At 40.5% G+C, this 15979-nt stretch overlaps 1 protein-coding gene across 1 annotated transcript in view; it reads right to left on the reverse strand.

Moving 5' to 3' along the window:
- Positions 1-15979, reverse strand: part of PLG (plasminogen) — a 58449-nt gene that overhangs the window by 24288 nt on the left and 18182 nt on the right. Inside the window, exons 17-21 of the mRNA XM_083827633.1 lie at positions 13987-14093; positions 12371-12516; positions 11184-11333; positions 2503-2581; positions 1543-1623 (exon numbers count right to left, since the gene is read on the reverse strand). Coding sequence (XP_083683759.1) covers positions 1543-1623; positions 2503-2581; positions 11184-11333; positions 12371-12516; positions 13987-14093 — 563 coding nt within the window. The remainder of the gene's footprint in view (positions 1-1542; positions 1624-2502; positions 2582-11183; positions 11334-12370; positions 12517-13986; positions 14094-15979) is intronic.

The raw sequence follows: 15979 nt of genomic DNA on the forward strand, positions 1-15979 counted from the left end.
TCCTTCTGAGCCACTGCCCAATGGCAGCAGGATGGAGAGAAGGCAGCATCCTCCCACTCAGACCTATAGACTCTGATCAAGGGACTTTACAGGACTATTTAATTATGTCTTTGATACTGAAGGAATTTCTTTCAGGCAACTACTTCATCCTTCCCTAAGAAATGCTCTTCTGTAGTGTGAAACAGGCCAGCATGACTCCTGGTACAGTTAAATTCCTTCAACTGAGTGCCTGCAGTTGAGTATTGCTCTTTCTGATAAACTCGCATCTACAATGTAGAGTTGATAACATGGACATAAGAGCTAGACTATACTTCCTCTCACACCACTGCAAGTCCAGAGAGGTTACTAGATGTTTTTTTCTCTGAGTATACTATGGGACAGAGTGGTCCTAAGGGGTGACAGTTTAACAGTGTGCATGAAAGAAAAGCATAGTTAAAAATAAAATGAAGATAAGGTGGAAAAGGATACAATAAAATTCATGTGACAGGCACAGGACTCACAGATTCCACTAGGTATTTCAAAACAAAAATGATATTTAGATGAAGTCAATTGTGAATGAAAACATTAAACTGGGTTAAAAAAATAAAATGTCACAGCGGTGCTGTAATGCTCTCCACAACGTCAAGAGATTCAAGTGAAGAACTGAAGAATTCCCTGTATGGTGTAGCCTCCTTGCAACCTTAATTCTGTTCTGTTTTGACACTTTGACGTAACATTATCATAATAATTACAGCATTTAATTTTTTTAAAATATTGATTGGGTCATAACTTGTTAGGAAGGGCATAACACTTTAAGAAAACAATGAAACTACATGCAACTACAATAAAAACACAATACATTTTCTTGCTACCGCTTTCCCAAAGTCTATGGATTTTTTCAGTGTAAGAAAGATGTATTACTGCATTTTTCAGAAATGCAAATGTTTATAGCTATTCAATGAAAGACTTGCAAGCAGAAATAGAGTATTGTAGACAAAAGTAAAAACCCTATATTTTCCACCTCCTTATATAATTCTTACTTATTTGAGAAGCGTATTTGATTTGAATTAGGGTGTTTTTGAAAAACGCAGTTTAGAAACTAGAATTTAAAAATGATTGTTCTTGACATTAAACAGTATCTAGAATTTGTTATGCTGGGACTTGCCTCTAATACTTCTAGTTGCTAAAATCTATTCATACACTTTTCTAACTGTGACCCCTTTTATATTTTCCAATTACACATGAAAAACACATGTCCTTGTAGAAGGCTACTTGCCAAAGGTGCCACCATTTCTGGCCATTTGGCATGTTGGCAAATGCTTGCCATTTGTTCCCATGCATACACCAAGGTTGTTGCTCTTCTCGTGCCTCTAACAAACACAACAGAGCAACCACAGCTCTCACTTCGTTCAACAGCAATTCTTGCCGGCCAGCAAGCCCCAAACCCACCATCACCCAGGTAAGTGGTGACACGTGGATTTGGGGACCCGTCTCCACAACACGGAGCTTGCAAGCATTTGGCCCCCATCTCACTCACACAAGTGGAAGGCAAAGGACTCTTACCTGAGCTGAGCACAAAAAGAAAGAGCAAGGCAGCTTTGCTAATTCCCATTTTGGCCCAGCTGGAAGGTGCTGGAAGTTGTGTGTGTCAGTGCACAAAGTTTTATTGACTTGCACTGGAGTGAGGCGGCATCAAACAAACAAGGCAGGCAGATTAAGTTAATCATTCTCCCATGCTGTGACCCCCTTTGCCGTGGAGTGGACGTTCAAACAACCTTGAATTGGATATATTACCAAATCAGGCTCAGACATTTGTATTATTGGATGCTGGGAAATGTGAAGGCACTTTCTTGTTTTGTGAGACATGTTTTTGTTCTCAAATTGTTTGGTCTCACTTTGCTAGAGAATAGTCAAGAACAATGTTGCTGGGAAGCATGGGGAATTGTTTGTTCAGGCAGAACTTGTTTTTTTCTTAACACTAGAGTCCCAGTGGTAATTTTAGCCATGCACACTTATACTGGTTTGTAAGGACCAACTTCAATTTAATCTCAGGGTAAGCACTCAGGGTAATCTCAGGGTATTATCAGATTGAGACAATATTAACACTTGAAAGATGGTTTAATATAACTTTTATTCTTTTTTTTTCTTTTTAATCAAATAATTCAAATAAGATTTTTTATTTTTATTTTTTTGGTTTTTTTTTTTTTATGAGTAAGACTTAGAGGTCATTTTGGTTCAATGCCTAGCATGTCATAACTTTATGTTTAAGACCCATAGATAGCTATTTAGTGTTCTTCCTTTCCAGACATTTAACCTCATATTGTATGCATAAACTCATCCAGTGAGGGTGTCAGACTTTGCTCATTATTATACTGATTTCAACATCAGCTCTTCTCTGCATTTCCAAGTGGCCTTTGCCTTGGAAAAGTTACCTTGCAGAACTGTTTAATGGCTTCTCTTGCATGTTAGGTCACTGGTGGAGCTTCAAAACAATTTGTGTTATCAAATATGCTAGTGACTCACCTGAGGCAGGATGGGATGCTGGATGAGGAAAACAGGCTTGAATGTGCACCCCTGGGTCAAGAAATTCAGACTTTTGCAACTGAAGGCAAAAAAGTTCATAGAATCATGCGCTGTATCTAAAAAATAGTGAGTCTATCCATGACCTTTTTGCACCTACTTTAAGTCTAAACCACATTGTAGTGAGAGTCTGGGATAAGGTTAGGGATGAAGGAGTAAATGTGTATGAGATCAAACTGTAGTGTGGGTACCAGATTAGCTGCTATTTTACAAATGGGTACCAGATTAGCTGCTATTTCACACGTTCTACGAAAAATCCAGAGCTGGTCCTGCTTGTAGTTTTGCGTAGGGTGCTGTAATACCGTGTTATCTATTTTTCTATGTTTGATGTTATTTTAATGTGACTTGTGAAATACAGCAAAGCATGGGCCATCAGTAGAATCTTGGGAGACCAGCAGGGAACCAAAGCAGATGGGCCCAAGAAAAGAGGTGATGGGAGCTGAATTTAGCTGAGGAAAACTCTTGAAGAGAGATAGAGAGGAATTAGATGCTTTGTGATTATGTGGGATTGGGGTTACCAGTTTTAGGAACAATTAACCATTGGGAAAGAAGGATGAAATGAAGGAGCACATCACAGAGTAAGCTTTGGTGGCAAATAGGCTTTGGAGAGCTACTGAAGGCTCATTTAGTCCCACATGATATTCACAATCTTAACCCCATTTTCCATTCTCACTCCAGATCCTGGTTTCCTCTCACCCATTCCATACCCCTGGTGCCCCAGCCACCACCTTGGCCCAGCCCAGCCAGTGTGTGCTCACCTATCCTCATGTCTTGTTAGCTTGCCTATGACCTTCCTGAAGTTGCACTGCCACACACAGAGGGGGCAGCTGGCACCGTTGGTGGACACAGTGCTGCCCCACAGCCTTGGTGCAGTCTGGTTTGGCCACTTGGAGCTGCTGCATGGGCACAATGCCTTGGTGGGACATGGCTGCTCTGTGGCTGCACTTTTCTCCTTCCTCCTCAGAATAGCCCTGCCCTCCCCAGTGCCTCTGCCATCTTCCCCACTCCTCTGCATTCTCCATTTCCAGAGGTATTCTCTGGGTTGCCACATTACGGTGCCCATCTGGTGGTTAAGGTGTAAGAATAGAGCTATATATTCGGCTTAGATGCGGCTGTTTCTCCTGTGCACACTGGAGTTGATTCCCACCTTTCTGGCCCTCCCAGCAGGGCCTTGGGGCCATCCTCAGTTCCCATTTTTCTGCCAGGGACTGATTCAGTGTCAGGTTGTTCAGCTGCCTCTGTGCGCAGGCAGAGTTTGGAGAGGCTGGGAATAGGGAGTTGCAAGTGCCCATGGGATGAGTACTGTGCCTGACACACCATCTTATATCATCTGGGCCTGACTTGAGGCTGCAGGTGGAGGACAACCCCTCCAAGTATCCATCTTGGCTGGCCCTCAAGAGCAAGTGTTGCAGGCCTGGCTCTGGTCTGCCCTTTGCTGGTGGTGAGACTGATGGTCTCACGCGCAAGCTGTTTATACTGTCCATGGCTCAGTTTGATTGAGTTACAAACAAACAAACAACAACAACAACAATTTATTTGGGAGAAGGGGGAGGATTTGAAAATCTTTTAAACTGAGTTTGTAAAATATTGATAAACATAATGTGTTAGGAATTTTAGTCAGAAAAGCTTTTCCTAAAAGTTTTCAAAACCAAAAGAACTACTTGTTGTAGTCAAAGATGTGTTGCCACATCACTCCATCCAGGAGTCCGTATGTTTGGGAACATTTTCAGGCACCATGCAAGCAAGCACTCTTTTGTAAACCTTCTTCATGTTAAAGGCCCACATATTGTCTTACGGGTTTGCAGCAGTTTCCTTTTTTAGGCTTGGGAGTAGCTCTTGTCTCAATTTCATTGCATTAAACCTGGTTAAAATGTGTCTACTTCAGTGCAGCTGAGAAAAGAAAATCTGGATTCCCATTTCTTTCAAGGATGATAATCCAGATTTGGAGAAAGATAATCGCTCTCTATGTTAATGGATTTGGTACTGGAAAACTGGATATGGGAGAATTGTCAGAAATCTGTTTTGGTATAATAATGCTTATTCTGTAAGTTCTTAATGTGAAAATGTCAAAATGCAAGAAGTGTTTCATCAGCCAGGCTGATGATCCTCACTGCTGTCTTGTGACAAGGAAGTGACCTCTCATGGCATCATGTTTAAAATGAGCTGTTTTAAACTGTTGAGTTATCTGTCTACTTGTCTTTCCTCCTTTCCTCTTTTCTGTCATAAGTTCCATATATTGTCTTAATCTTTCCCCAGTTTTGATCCTGTAGTGTTTGTTCTCGTTTATTTGACCACTGTGAGGCCTACCATAGGTGGAAGTTTATCAGATCTTATTTCAGAGTCAGGGTACTTTAGTTAGCACAGTGGTTAAAATATAAACAACAGTAGAAGGCTTTTTAAATAGAAGTTGACCCTTGAAATTGGGTTTACTGTAAGCTCAGAAAAATCCCCTGCAAAAGAAATTGCAAACAGCGTCAGAACACGGGTCACAGCTTATTAAATAAAATCATATAGGCATAATTTACCTATATTTCAGAATCAGAAAAAGACAAAAAACAGCCACTCAAATATCCGTTACTTGCTAATAGGAGAAAGGACCAAAGGGAAGATTTGGTTGTTTGGAGGGAAAAATATGAAAAGGCAGCTCTCAGGAAGGACACAGCTTTAAGACTGGGATGAGTGTTTAGTTTTAAAGGAGCTCATACAAGAGCTCCAAAGGGTAATACTATGGTATAGATTCATGAAGAGTTTGGGAAATAAAGAAGATATGTTTACTTTCTTTTGAAAGACAAGCAGAACAAGTGACAAAAATCACTTGCCCTGAGTCACAGAGCCAAAGCGTACTTTGGGCAGCAAACTCAGAAGATACCAAGTAGGAGGGCAAAATCATTCTCCATTTCCAAGACAGAGCACTTGGGAGAATCCATAGCTAGGTTAAAGAGTGGCATACAGCAGAGAGACCCGGTGGGCAGCTTTGAGTCCAGCCCGAGTGTCCCAGCATGTGATGCCCACCAGTAGCACTGCTTTGGTGATCTGCTGTAGCCTCCTGCACATTTCTGAGAGTGGGAGCACGTCTGCCTGCAACCTTCTTTTTTTTATTTATTTATTTGTTATTTTACAAGAATACTATGCTGCCTTCAAGTGCTAGTCACTCCATAAGGTAGGGATGCACAACAGAAACGGAGAAGCATCCTATAATAGGGCCTGAAATTCAACTCGCATGCCTATATTTATTTTTAATTCTGTTTTCTTCTTGGAAAAGTCTATGAAGAAGAGAGTAACTGTTTGCACTTGGGCTCCTCAAAGACTAGTGCCCGGAGGGTCATGGCAACACTGTTTGGGGTTTAGCTGGCAAGTATTTCCTGTCTCTGCTGCCCCAAATCACAGGACCCAGCTGTGACTGCTGTTCTGGAGCTTGTGTGGAGGTAGGGTTGTTGAACTCTTATCAGTCCTTCCTCTCGCACATAACAGCAATGCTTAAGCCTTTGACCACTCTGTTCAAAATGTTTGCTGTTTCTGGTATTCCTTGGATGAGGGGTAGGGCTGTTTGAAAGTGGAATGTGGAAGAGAAAACGAAGGGGAGGAAAAAGAAAAAAAGCATAACCACTCTTCCAATTCTGGAAAGAAAAGCAGAAGAGAGAATATGTGGGAAAAAATTGGTAATGTGGTCAAGAAAGAGATTTTGCATTTCCCCAACAACTGCAAAATGCTTTCCAAGACCCAAGCAAATGTCTGCTATTTGTAAAGTGCTGTTTTGGTATTTTTCTACTCACACAACAATATTGAGTTGCTACGTTACACAATTATCCCTGTAGCAGTATATTTTTAACAATGATTTCAGCATCTGAGTACTAATGATGAAATCAGCTGTCTAGAAATGTCTGAACACTGAAACAGAATGAATGTTTGTAACTCCTTGCTTTTATGACAGTCTCAGAAATGAGGAATAAGCTACCTCCATTTTTCATGCAATATATACATATACTGAAATTGTCAGTGTGGTTTCTACTTGTCACTTACATGTAGGTTTATTTCCATGCTTGTTCTTGACTCGTTAACTTGCATAAAGGAAGGATGTTCTCACTGGTTTAATCTAATTGAAATTAAGTGCTAATGGGTTATTAAATGATGTTATATTTCACTCAAGGTTTGTGTTGAGTGGGATCACTTCAACCCACTTGAGTCAAGGAGACTTTTACTAGTATTTCAGTGGAGTAAGAATATTGCCTGCAGAATTAACTATTTTGGCTAGAAAAATTAACATTTTATGTGTGTGTGTGTCTGTGCACATATGAGTATGAGCATGTGTGTTTATGTATGTGTGAATGTTTAAGAAAGAAATTGATTTTTGTCTGCGGTATTTGCACTGACACTTCTACATTCCTAGTCCAAGGTTGTGTTCCATGTGGTTTTCACAGATTCACAGAATTACTCAGATTGGTGGGGACCCTGGGTGCTCTCTAATCCAACCTACTTTTCAAAGGAAGGTCAACAGTGGAATTAGATTAGATTTTATCCCAATAGCTAATTATTTAGTCCTTATTATTTAAGAAAATGAACATCATTCATTAGAGTCCTGTACTCTGTGTACCTGTGGAGGTCTGAAGTTATTTACAGAAGTCTGGAGGTTTAGGTTGGAAATGAGGAGACATTTCTTCTCAGAAAGAGGAGTCAGGCATTGGAATGGGTTGCCCAGGGAGGTGGTGGCATCACTGTCCCTGAGGGTGTTCAAGGAAAGGTTGGACCTGGTGCTTAGGGACATGGTTTAGTGGGTGACATTGGTGGTAGGGGATGGTTGGACCAGATGATCTTGGAGGTCTTATCCAACCTTAATGATTCTATGATTCTATGATCCATCAATTAATGCCTCAAATTAATATGGTGTTTGCTAAACCATCAATGCAGAGGTACCTTACAGTGCTAACACTAGCAGTAACATCTGTGTTTGTAAGTATTTTATAAAAACATTTATGATGGCTCCAGCTTAATACATGTTATATAAAACTCTTTTATCCTTTGAGCACTACAAAAAGAAGACCAAAATATATATATATAAAAAAATCACAAAAAGATTCCATAATATGTATTTGCAGGAGGCAGCCCAGGAAATGTTTTTTTTTATTTACACCCCCCCTCCCCCGACTTTCATGTGTAAAATTCTCAGCTAAGCTCAAGGAACTTTGCTTTAGAAATCATAGAAAAATTGCTGATCAGCTTTATCATTTCCTCCTACTATATTTTAATGTAAATTAAGTTTCTGAAATATATGCCATTAACATATGCAATGTGTCCAAAAGACTGTAGCATATTGTATTCTATTTTTGCCAGAGAAAGGGCAAAATTATAAGATTCATCACAAACAATGAGGTGGAAGGAGGATGAAAGTACTTGTGTGCCATGGATGTACTGTGCCATCTGATGATAGTGCTGGTGTTATTATCAGTTCTAGGGTTCGTGTTCCTAACTTCTGTGACAATGTATTGATCCTGTCTTAGTACTAATGTGTTGCACAGTAAATATAAAGTCATTTTCTCATCTGGAGAAAATAATGCAGGATTTCCAGACTGTATCCTCATAAAAGCTAATCAACAACAACAAAAAAACAAACAAAAAAACAACCAATCAAACATACAAACAAGAACAAAAAAGCAACCAGCACCTCAGAAAATTCGATGTATGCAGTTATCAAGAATAAAAGACATCCAGAAAGGACTCAGCTGCAGAATGAAGATAAAGCAAACATATCCAGAGAATATTGTAAAGTGAAGGCTAGGAAGAGGTTTCAGCCCCTGAAAACATAGTGCAGAGATAGGATAGATTGCTAATGAATCTCATGGCTTTCTGGGAAAGAAACCCAATTTCCAAATGTGATGAATAGTCACATGAAAACGTCATATTTATTAGGGTGTTTAGGGAGAGCTACACCAACCCAAGTCACCCCAAATCTAACTAATTAGTATTGGGAGGTACTCCGATATGAGCTTCCAGGCAGAATGGCCTTTCTTAAACCTTGAAATCAAGGATAGACTTTGGTTTATATGAAACAACAGTAACATTTCGGTAACAAATAGACAGTGTTGTTGGGTTCCAAGTGGGGTATGCACAAGTCTGTTGTGCTGCAGTGATCTGCAAATTACTGTCAGACTGTCCAAAGCCTCTGCAAGCAATGCTATTGCTTAGGGAGGCAGACTACCAGCAGGCAGAGCTCAGCATATGCCAGCAATAGATATCAAATATTCAAAACTTCCAACAGGCAATACCTACAGGCACTGAGGGATGGCTTACAGGCACCAGGAGAAACAGGAAGAATTTCTAGGTCTGGCTAGTTGTTATAGAGAATCTGTGCCAATGTTTTTTGAAGGAATAGCACTACTGGCAGAACTTACAAAAACACCAGTACATGGGGAATAGACAGCAAGTGCCAGATGGCAGGAAGCCTTTCGTGTGCTCAAGGAAGGACTGCACTCAACAGATTCTGAAAGCATCCGAGTTTACTGAGCGTATTTTGAATATATACCTCAAGAAATGTCCTAGGCTATATTCTCCTCTGGCTATATTACCAGAGGAGAACTAAGTAGGGAAACACTGAGAACTATACTTAAAAAGAAAACTTTTGCCACTTGAGAGTGTGTTATGTTGGTGACAGAGTAAAACAAACTGTTCCTGGGGGGCACACTTCAAGTATTGGTCCAACCATGTCTTGTAGGTTGTTAAGTGAGGTAAACGGTAATGACAGGCTGCGGAAATGGTTGTAGCCTGAAGTATGTTATCCTGTAACAGCTTGTCACATGCTCAGTTGATCACAGAGAAGAAAAGTGAAAGAGACCCACCGCCATCTCCAACTCCTCTTGGTCAGAACACAGAGGTTTGTGGCAGTGTGAGAAACTGCATGCTAGGGCCACATCCTCTAAAAAAGATGGCCTGTTCTTGTGGCCATGATGGGAGTACACAAACACAGGCAGACTGGATGGAAGGAGAGCAGGAGCTGGGAGAGGGAGACAATATTCAGAATCTGGAAGGAATCCAAGAAGATATTGTCAAGAAAGACTGTGTTAGAGAACAGTTACTCAAACAGTATCACAATGACCAATGGAAATTGCTGAGTTGGTCTTAATAGAAACCATGAGGAATTGATAGAAAACATCAAGGAGTAAGTAGAGAATTTGCAAATGTTTTTTTTTTTTTTTTTTTTTACTTTTTTTTTTTTAATCCCACAATGAAAAAAAGTCTCATCTCCAAAGAGTTCTTTAGAGCAATAATAAAGTACCTAAGTACTGAATATAGACTTGTAGTATACTTCAAATCAGACACACAATGGAAAGACTAAAACATATAAAAATACATGTTCAGATTACAGATCCACCAACAGGTGTACACTTCTGCTATTAGGACAGTACATATTCTGCTTGGAAATGGCGTGTTTTAAACTGATACACAGAAAATTGGAACAACGTATGCAAATGCTGAAACTAGCTTCAGTAACTGACTTGGAGTCAATGGGACAGGTGGGTTTCTGTTGCTCCTGGAACACGTCTCAGCGATTTCCTTTGGTCGCTGCTTGAAGAGACATTTTCTAACCCAGGCTTTCTTGACAGCTTTGATAGCAGTCTTCTTCCATAGCTCTGAGTGGCAACCAGGCCACGTCTCTTGGCTGTGGGAGGCTTGACTAACCTGGTGGTTCCCTTGCTTTCTTCACCTGCCTGCTGCAGAGCACACAGGAGCACGGGCTGCCGAGCCTAATGAGTCAAGCAGCAGTGCCCTGGTGCACAGCGTCCCTTGCCCAGCTTCCCTGCCCTCTGAGACATCCTTGCCTCTTCTGGAAATAAACTGAGAAAGAACAGTTAATTTTAATTCCCAAAGTCAATGTCAGGGATGAACTGTTGGTGTTGCAAGTGAAAACAGGGTTTCTGTGCAAGTGCCACACAAACATGTTAGATGCCATCCAGCTCACCACTTTGCCCACTGGAATAGATAGTCATTTTTACCATACGCATGTAAACCCAGGAAATTTAGGTGATTACACTGCACAATTCAAAGCTCATCTAGGGTGGTGAGAATGGGGGTAATTAGCCCCAGGGAGAAGCAAAGCCACCAGCTCCTGGCAGCATGGTCACAGTGTAGTCTGTCCTGTCCTTACCCAAGGTGGTGTCTGGGTTTGGCTGTTACCTTCCCAGTCCTGGAGAAGCAGCAGAAAGGGGGACAGGTGACAGTGGTGGGTACAGGAACATGCTTGTTTAGGAGAAGGTTTCTTGCACGGGTTTTTAGGAAGACCTAGTGTCTAGAAATAGGCCAGTTGCTTGCATATACAAAGCAGAAAGGTGGGTGTCTGAACAGAAAGGAAGTCATTTGCATGAGCTGGAGCATTTCTCAGAGGAGAGGTTTGAAGCAGGAACCTGACAGCCACTGCCACATGCAACATGGCTGACTTACCCGTGCACAACACCGACATGCTGACAGACAGTAATAATTGGTCAACATAGCTATTGCTTTGTGATAACTACTTATTCTCAGCCAGTAACAATATTTATTTAAGATTCTTATGAATTATTTTGTTTTTTAAACTACACTAGGAATGTCATTTCTGACACAGAAAAGCTAGCCTGCATCCAGATTCAGTGGGCAGCCATTACATTCTTGACCCAAGAAAGAAAGCTAGGAATTTGGACAAAACCAGTAGGCTTTGATGGCTGGCTACAGTCTAGTCCCCAAGAGGTGACTCCATATTGGACAAATCTGTCTTTATTTTGGCAGACCAGAGGTCCTCCAGCTTCAGCCTAGGGACAAGAAGAGAGAATAAGGTAAGTCTTCTAGTGATGACACTAGACATGCAAACAACAAAACATTGGCAGGAAAAACATTGTGGTAACTCTGAAGGCCTTAGAATATAGCTGAGGTGAGGGCTGTAGAGAAAGGGAGAGTGTTTTCTTCTACCTATTGTAACAAAAATTTGGGGGAAAAAAAGTTTTTTTTTTCCAAGAACACAGGTCATGCCTTTGGTCTGAAGAAGAAAGACCCAAGTACCAATCATGGATATAGGAATGTCCCCAGATCTCTGTGAGGCCAATTACACAGCAAAAGGAAGTCTTTTAATTTTCCACATCCTCTGACCTAATTGTTTCCAGACAAAATTAATATAATCGTTATAATGTTATTTCTTAAAATCCAGGCATGGTAGGGTATGAATACCTTGTGCAGTAATTTATGTGCCTATCAGTGAATGTACCATCCATACTCTCAAAGATGGCATTTGTACTAGCACTGAATACCTGCTCAGACAGACTAGCATTTACTTTCTGACTCTGTTACCAAGTAGTCAACAGCTTTTTATTGAAAAGTATCCAACATGATATCCTCTATTAAGAAAATCACATTTTAAAAGTCTTTTCAGATGCTTGTGAAAATTAGAAAGCTGGAAGCACTTCAAACATTAGCAATCAGGGGATTAAATAAAAATGTGGTACAATACCAGGTGGACACCACCTGAAGCATTCACTAGTTTTCTGTCTCAGTCTAGGAACAAAGGAAAGTGCAGGTAGTATATCACAGGCTTTATTTGTGCTGGGATGGGATATTCACAGTCCTGGTCTACTATCAGTAGGATATGTCAGGATGCCTTTTGGAGAGGAAGGAGAAATTACCCTATGCAGTTTCCCAGCTACTCTGGTTGACAGTGTGAGGGAAGAAAAAATGCTCTGTATACCTCAGGACTCATGCCTCATGCAGAGGCCTTGAAATGCTGAAGCTATTTCTGAGCCTTGAAAACAAAAACTGACATTTGATGTGCTCACACTCAAAGCTAGATTATTCTTACCTCGCAGTAACGTACGCTTCCAAAAGTAAATCCACCGCAAAATTCATGATTATTGATACTCCCATGTAAAAAGTCAGGGCGATGGCATATTCTGTTTTCGAGCACAGGGAATTCAATGTCTTTTAATGTCTTGCCTGCATTAGTACCTTTGTGAAGAATAAGAAAATGCACCTGTAAATGGTAGCCTAGACACTGTGATGCAGGGAGGCCTGAGTAACGAAAGGACTGGGATCTGTCCCCAGCTCTACTATAGATGCTGGGGTCCTGAAGTACCTTGATAAATCTTTTAAATTTTCTGTAATTGGATCATGCCTACTCTCAATAAGCAGTGATTATTCTTCTTTGCAGAGAGTTTCAAAATACATAAAAACAGATGCTTAGTATGCAGAAACATACTGCATAGCCTGTTGTAGGCTTTCATTATTTCATGCTTATTTCAAAGGGGAAAGGTGTGGATTTACTTTGCATTAATTTGAATTCTTTCAAGCGTAAAGATAGTGTTTTCCAGATAAGCAAGTTTTTTTGAAACCAAGGTTGAATTTTCCCAAAGCAGAGTGTATTTAGATGTGGGACTCTAGCTCTGCTCCCCCTTTCAGAAACTAGTTGTGTGACATGGCAGGACCCTCTCCTACTGCTTGAAAGCAACAATGGTCTGTTGATTTTCCCACCCTAATGCACTACCAGAAAAAATCTAGCCTGTACCATTTTCTTGTGGCTATGATCACAAGAACATGGCAAGCAGCTGCCACCGTGTGGCAAGCTAAACAAAAGCAACAATAAAAAAAAATTTCCACACTGGAGAAAAGTGTTTCTTGATAATGCTGATGATAATGCTTCTTGATAATGCTGCAGCAAAAGCGAGTGGAAAATGGCTGGGTATTCTCAACCCTTGAGCACAGGTAGAGTGAGAGGTGGGCAACAGCAGTCCACATAGGTCAGTTTTTAACACTAGACTTTGAAACAAATTCAGATGAAGGTTTTACTGACATTAAAAACCTTCAGCTTGAATTCCTTTGCCTGTGTCCCAAAGGTAGCTGGGTCTGAGTAAGCTCTGACTGAAAGGAGCCACAGTTCCAGGGATGCTGTCTTGTTTCAGGAATAAGGCCTTAAGGTTGGTGCTTGCTTGTATATCCTACCTGTCTGGAGTGAACACAGGTCCCTGCAGAAGGCTCTGCAGACAGTAATGTTTAAACCAAAGGAAGGCAAGCACAAGCTTCATTCATATGTTTAAAAAACTTATATCTGAACATCAAAGTTAAAGTCAAGAACGTTACTTGACTATTGTCCTTATTTGTGCAAATATAGCATATGTGTAAGCTGAAGAAAAACCAAAAAAAAAGAGATAAAAAGTAGTAAAGTCTTATGTCTCATTTACCTCTGTTTTCTCTTGTTTAATGAATTCAGTTAATGTGTGTGTGTGGGGGGGGGGGGGGGTGGAGGAGGAGGTGAGATCGTGGTCTGAAAGAAAGAAATAGGACAAATAATGTTGCCCAGTGACTTCTGACTTAGTTAAATCTTACATAAAATTCATTTTTCCAGGCCCCCAAAGTACATATATTTTGGAATTTGGATTTGAAAACCCTCCTAAGTTTTCAGCCTCACTGAATATGCTTTACCTCTTGTTTTTCCAAAGGCAGTTAGAAAACATACTGAGTTTCTTTCCACCATCAGACTTGTTTCAGGCAAACAAACTGGTTTTACATGGTCACTAATTCTTACAGGACTGGAAAATAAACAAAGAAAAAAAGAAGATGCTTATAAAAATGATCATCTACTTGTTCAGTCTTCTTATTCAGTAGGCTGTGCCAGGAAATGGGTAGATGGGGAAAGATGGACAAGACGACAGCATTTTAAAATTATATAGATGATTGTAAGGTGGTGGCTGGTCACTTACTGAAATAAGAGGTTACCTACCAGCAACCGAAAGTCTCTGAGATGTGTTTGTGGGCACAGTTACAATGTGAGTGTATTTGCAGCATAGCGCTAGCAAGCTGGTCTCTGGTTACCCAGGTAGTGTAATAGGAACATGTACAAGCCCAAGCACAGCCTTAGCACCCCTTTGCAGGTGGGGTAAGCCTGACTTCTCTTAGATCCTCCCTGCCTCAGAGGCTGTGGATATTTCCAGAGACTTCATAAGAGGAGGGAAGGTTCAGTATAGCAAAGCTGCGTCTGAAGAAGCTGTTAAATGAGATGTACTGCTGTCAGGAACCGTCCCTGCAAAGGCTGGTCCTGCTTTTTAAAGAGAGTAAAAGGACCTGAATGAACTCCAAATGTTGGGTCAGAGTAAAATGAGCCTTTATTTATATGGCCTCTTTTCAGGCCCAGAATGATTTTCAAAGTATGTGACATGACAGCTGACAAGATCTCCAACGTCCAGTTAAAAGGAACTAATAAATCCCCCTGTTCCTAATCAGGCCGTGCCAAGGCCATGAACCCCATGAAGATACAGGAGAACAGATACTAAATGGAACTGACTCTGACCCATTTGAAAGTAAAAATTTATTCAAAACAATGATCTGAATGAAACAGTCCAGAAGGGTAGGAGATGTTCACCAGCTCCTGTGCTGAAGCTACAGTTGTGCCAATGCCATTACGACCATTTTGAACTATATCCTCCAGATCTCTGAAGTTCAAGATGGGAATTTCTAACCACCACTCTCTCATAGTTCCATAAATTAATCCTGCATAATTCCTTATTCTTTTAGGAATGAAATTCAGTTCTGTAGTTTCCAAAACTTGTTCATTCACTTCTCAATAAATCCCATTTTTGTCAAAAAAAAAAAAAAAATCCTGAAAATTGGTAGGCAAGATAGGCAAGAGGAGAATAAAGTGAGAAAGCTCAGCTTGGTGGCTTCTCCCCCCAGTTTTCTATCACTCTTTGTCCAGTACCTTTATCTTCAAGGTTGTATTTAACACCCCAGGTCTAATTCCACTGTAGGTATGGTCCATATGATTTGGAAATAACGAGACCCACAAAGAAAGGTGAAGAAAAATGTAAAGGGAGGATTTAATGCAGTTGAAAATAAGCAAAGTTGATCCAAAGCCAGAAATTGATGGATCTGTGTCCATATCCATATCAGCTATTTATGGCATCTCACATGCAGAATGTGTTCAGATGGTGAGTGCTGCTGATGCAAAACTGACTGCAGTGCTATAGCATGCATGGATCTACAGTGAAAACATGCACAGAGCACACAATGGAAGAGGAAATGGATGAACTAACTACAAGCAAGGACAAGAAGAAAACTGATGGAGCGCAAGTTTCTTATTCTCACCTGAAATTAGTGGAATTTTCATTAATCAAGCACCAGAGAACCTGAGTTGAATTTTTAGTGAAATTGTTCTAAATTCATTAAAGCTGAAAATGTTATGGTGAATGTTTTAAAGAGAAATGTCCTCTCGGGTCAAACACAAGCTTTTCATGCTCTTTAATCTATGTGTGGTGAGCATAAGAACAAGAGGAAAGCTAATGACTAAGAAGAAAATTTGCGGGAGCATTCCAAAAAGAAACTAATAACACTGAAATAACTGCACAGATTTCAGAGCAGACCACTCAAATGCCTAAGCGAGACACAAAAGAGGGCATCAGGAAATTACAGTTATGCACAG

Source organism: Anser anser, assembly GCF_964211835.1.
Source record: "Anser anser genome assembly, chromosome: 3".
In the NCBI taxonomy this organism is placed as follows: Eukaryota; Metazoa; Chordata; class Aves; order Anseriformes; family Anatidae; genus Anser; species Anser anser.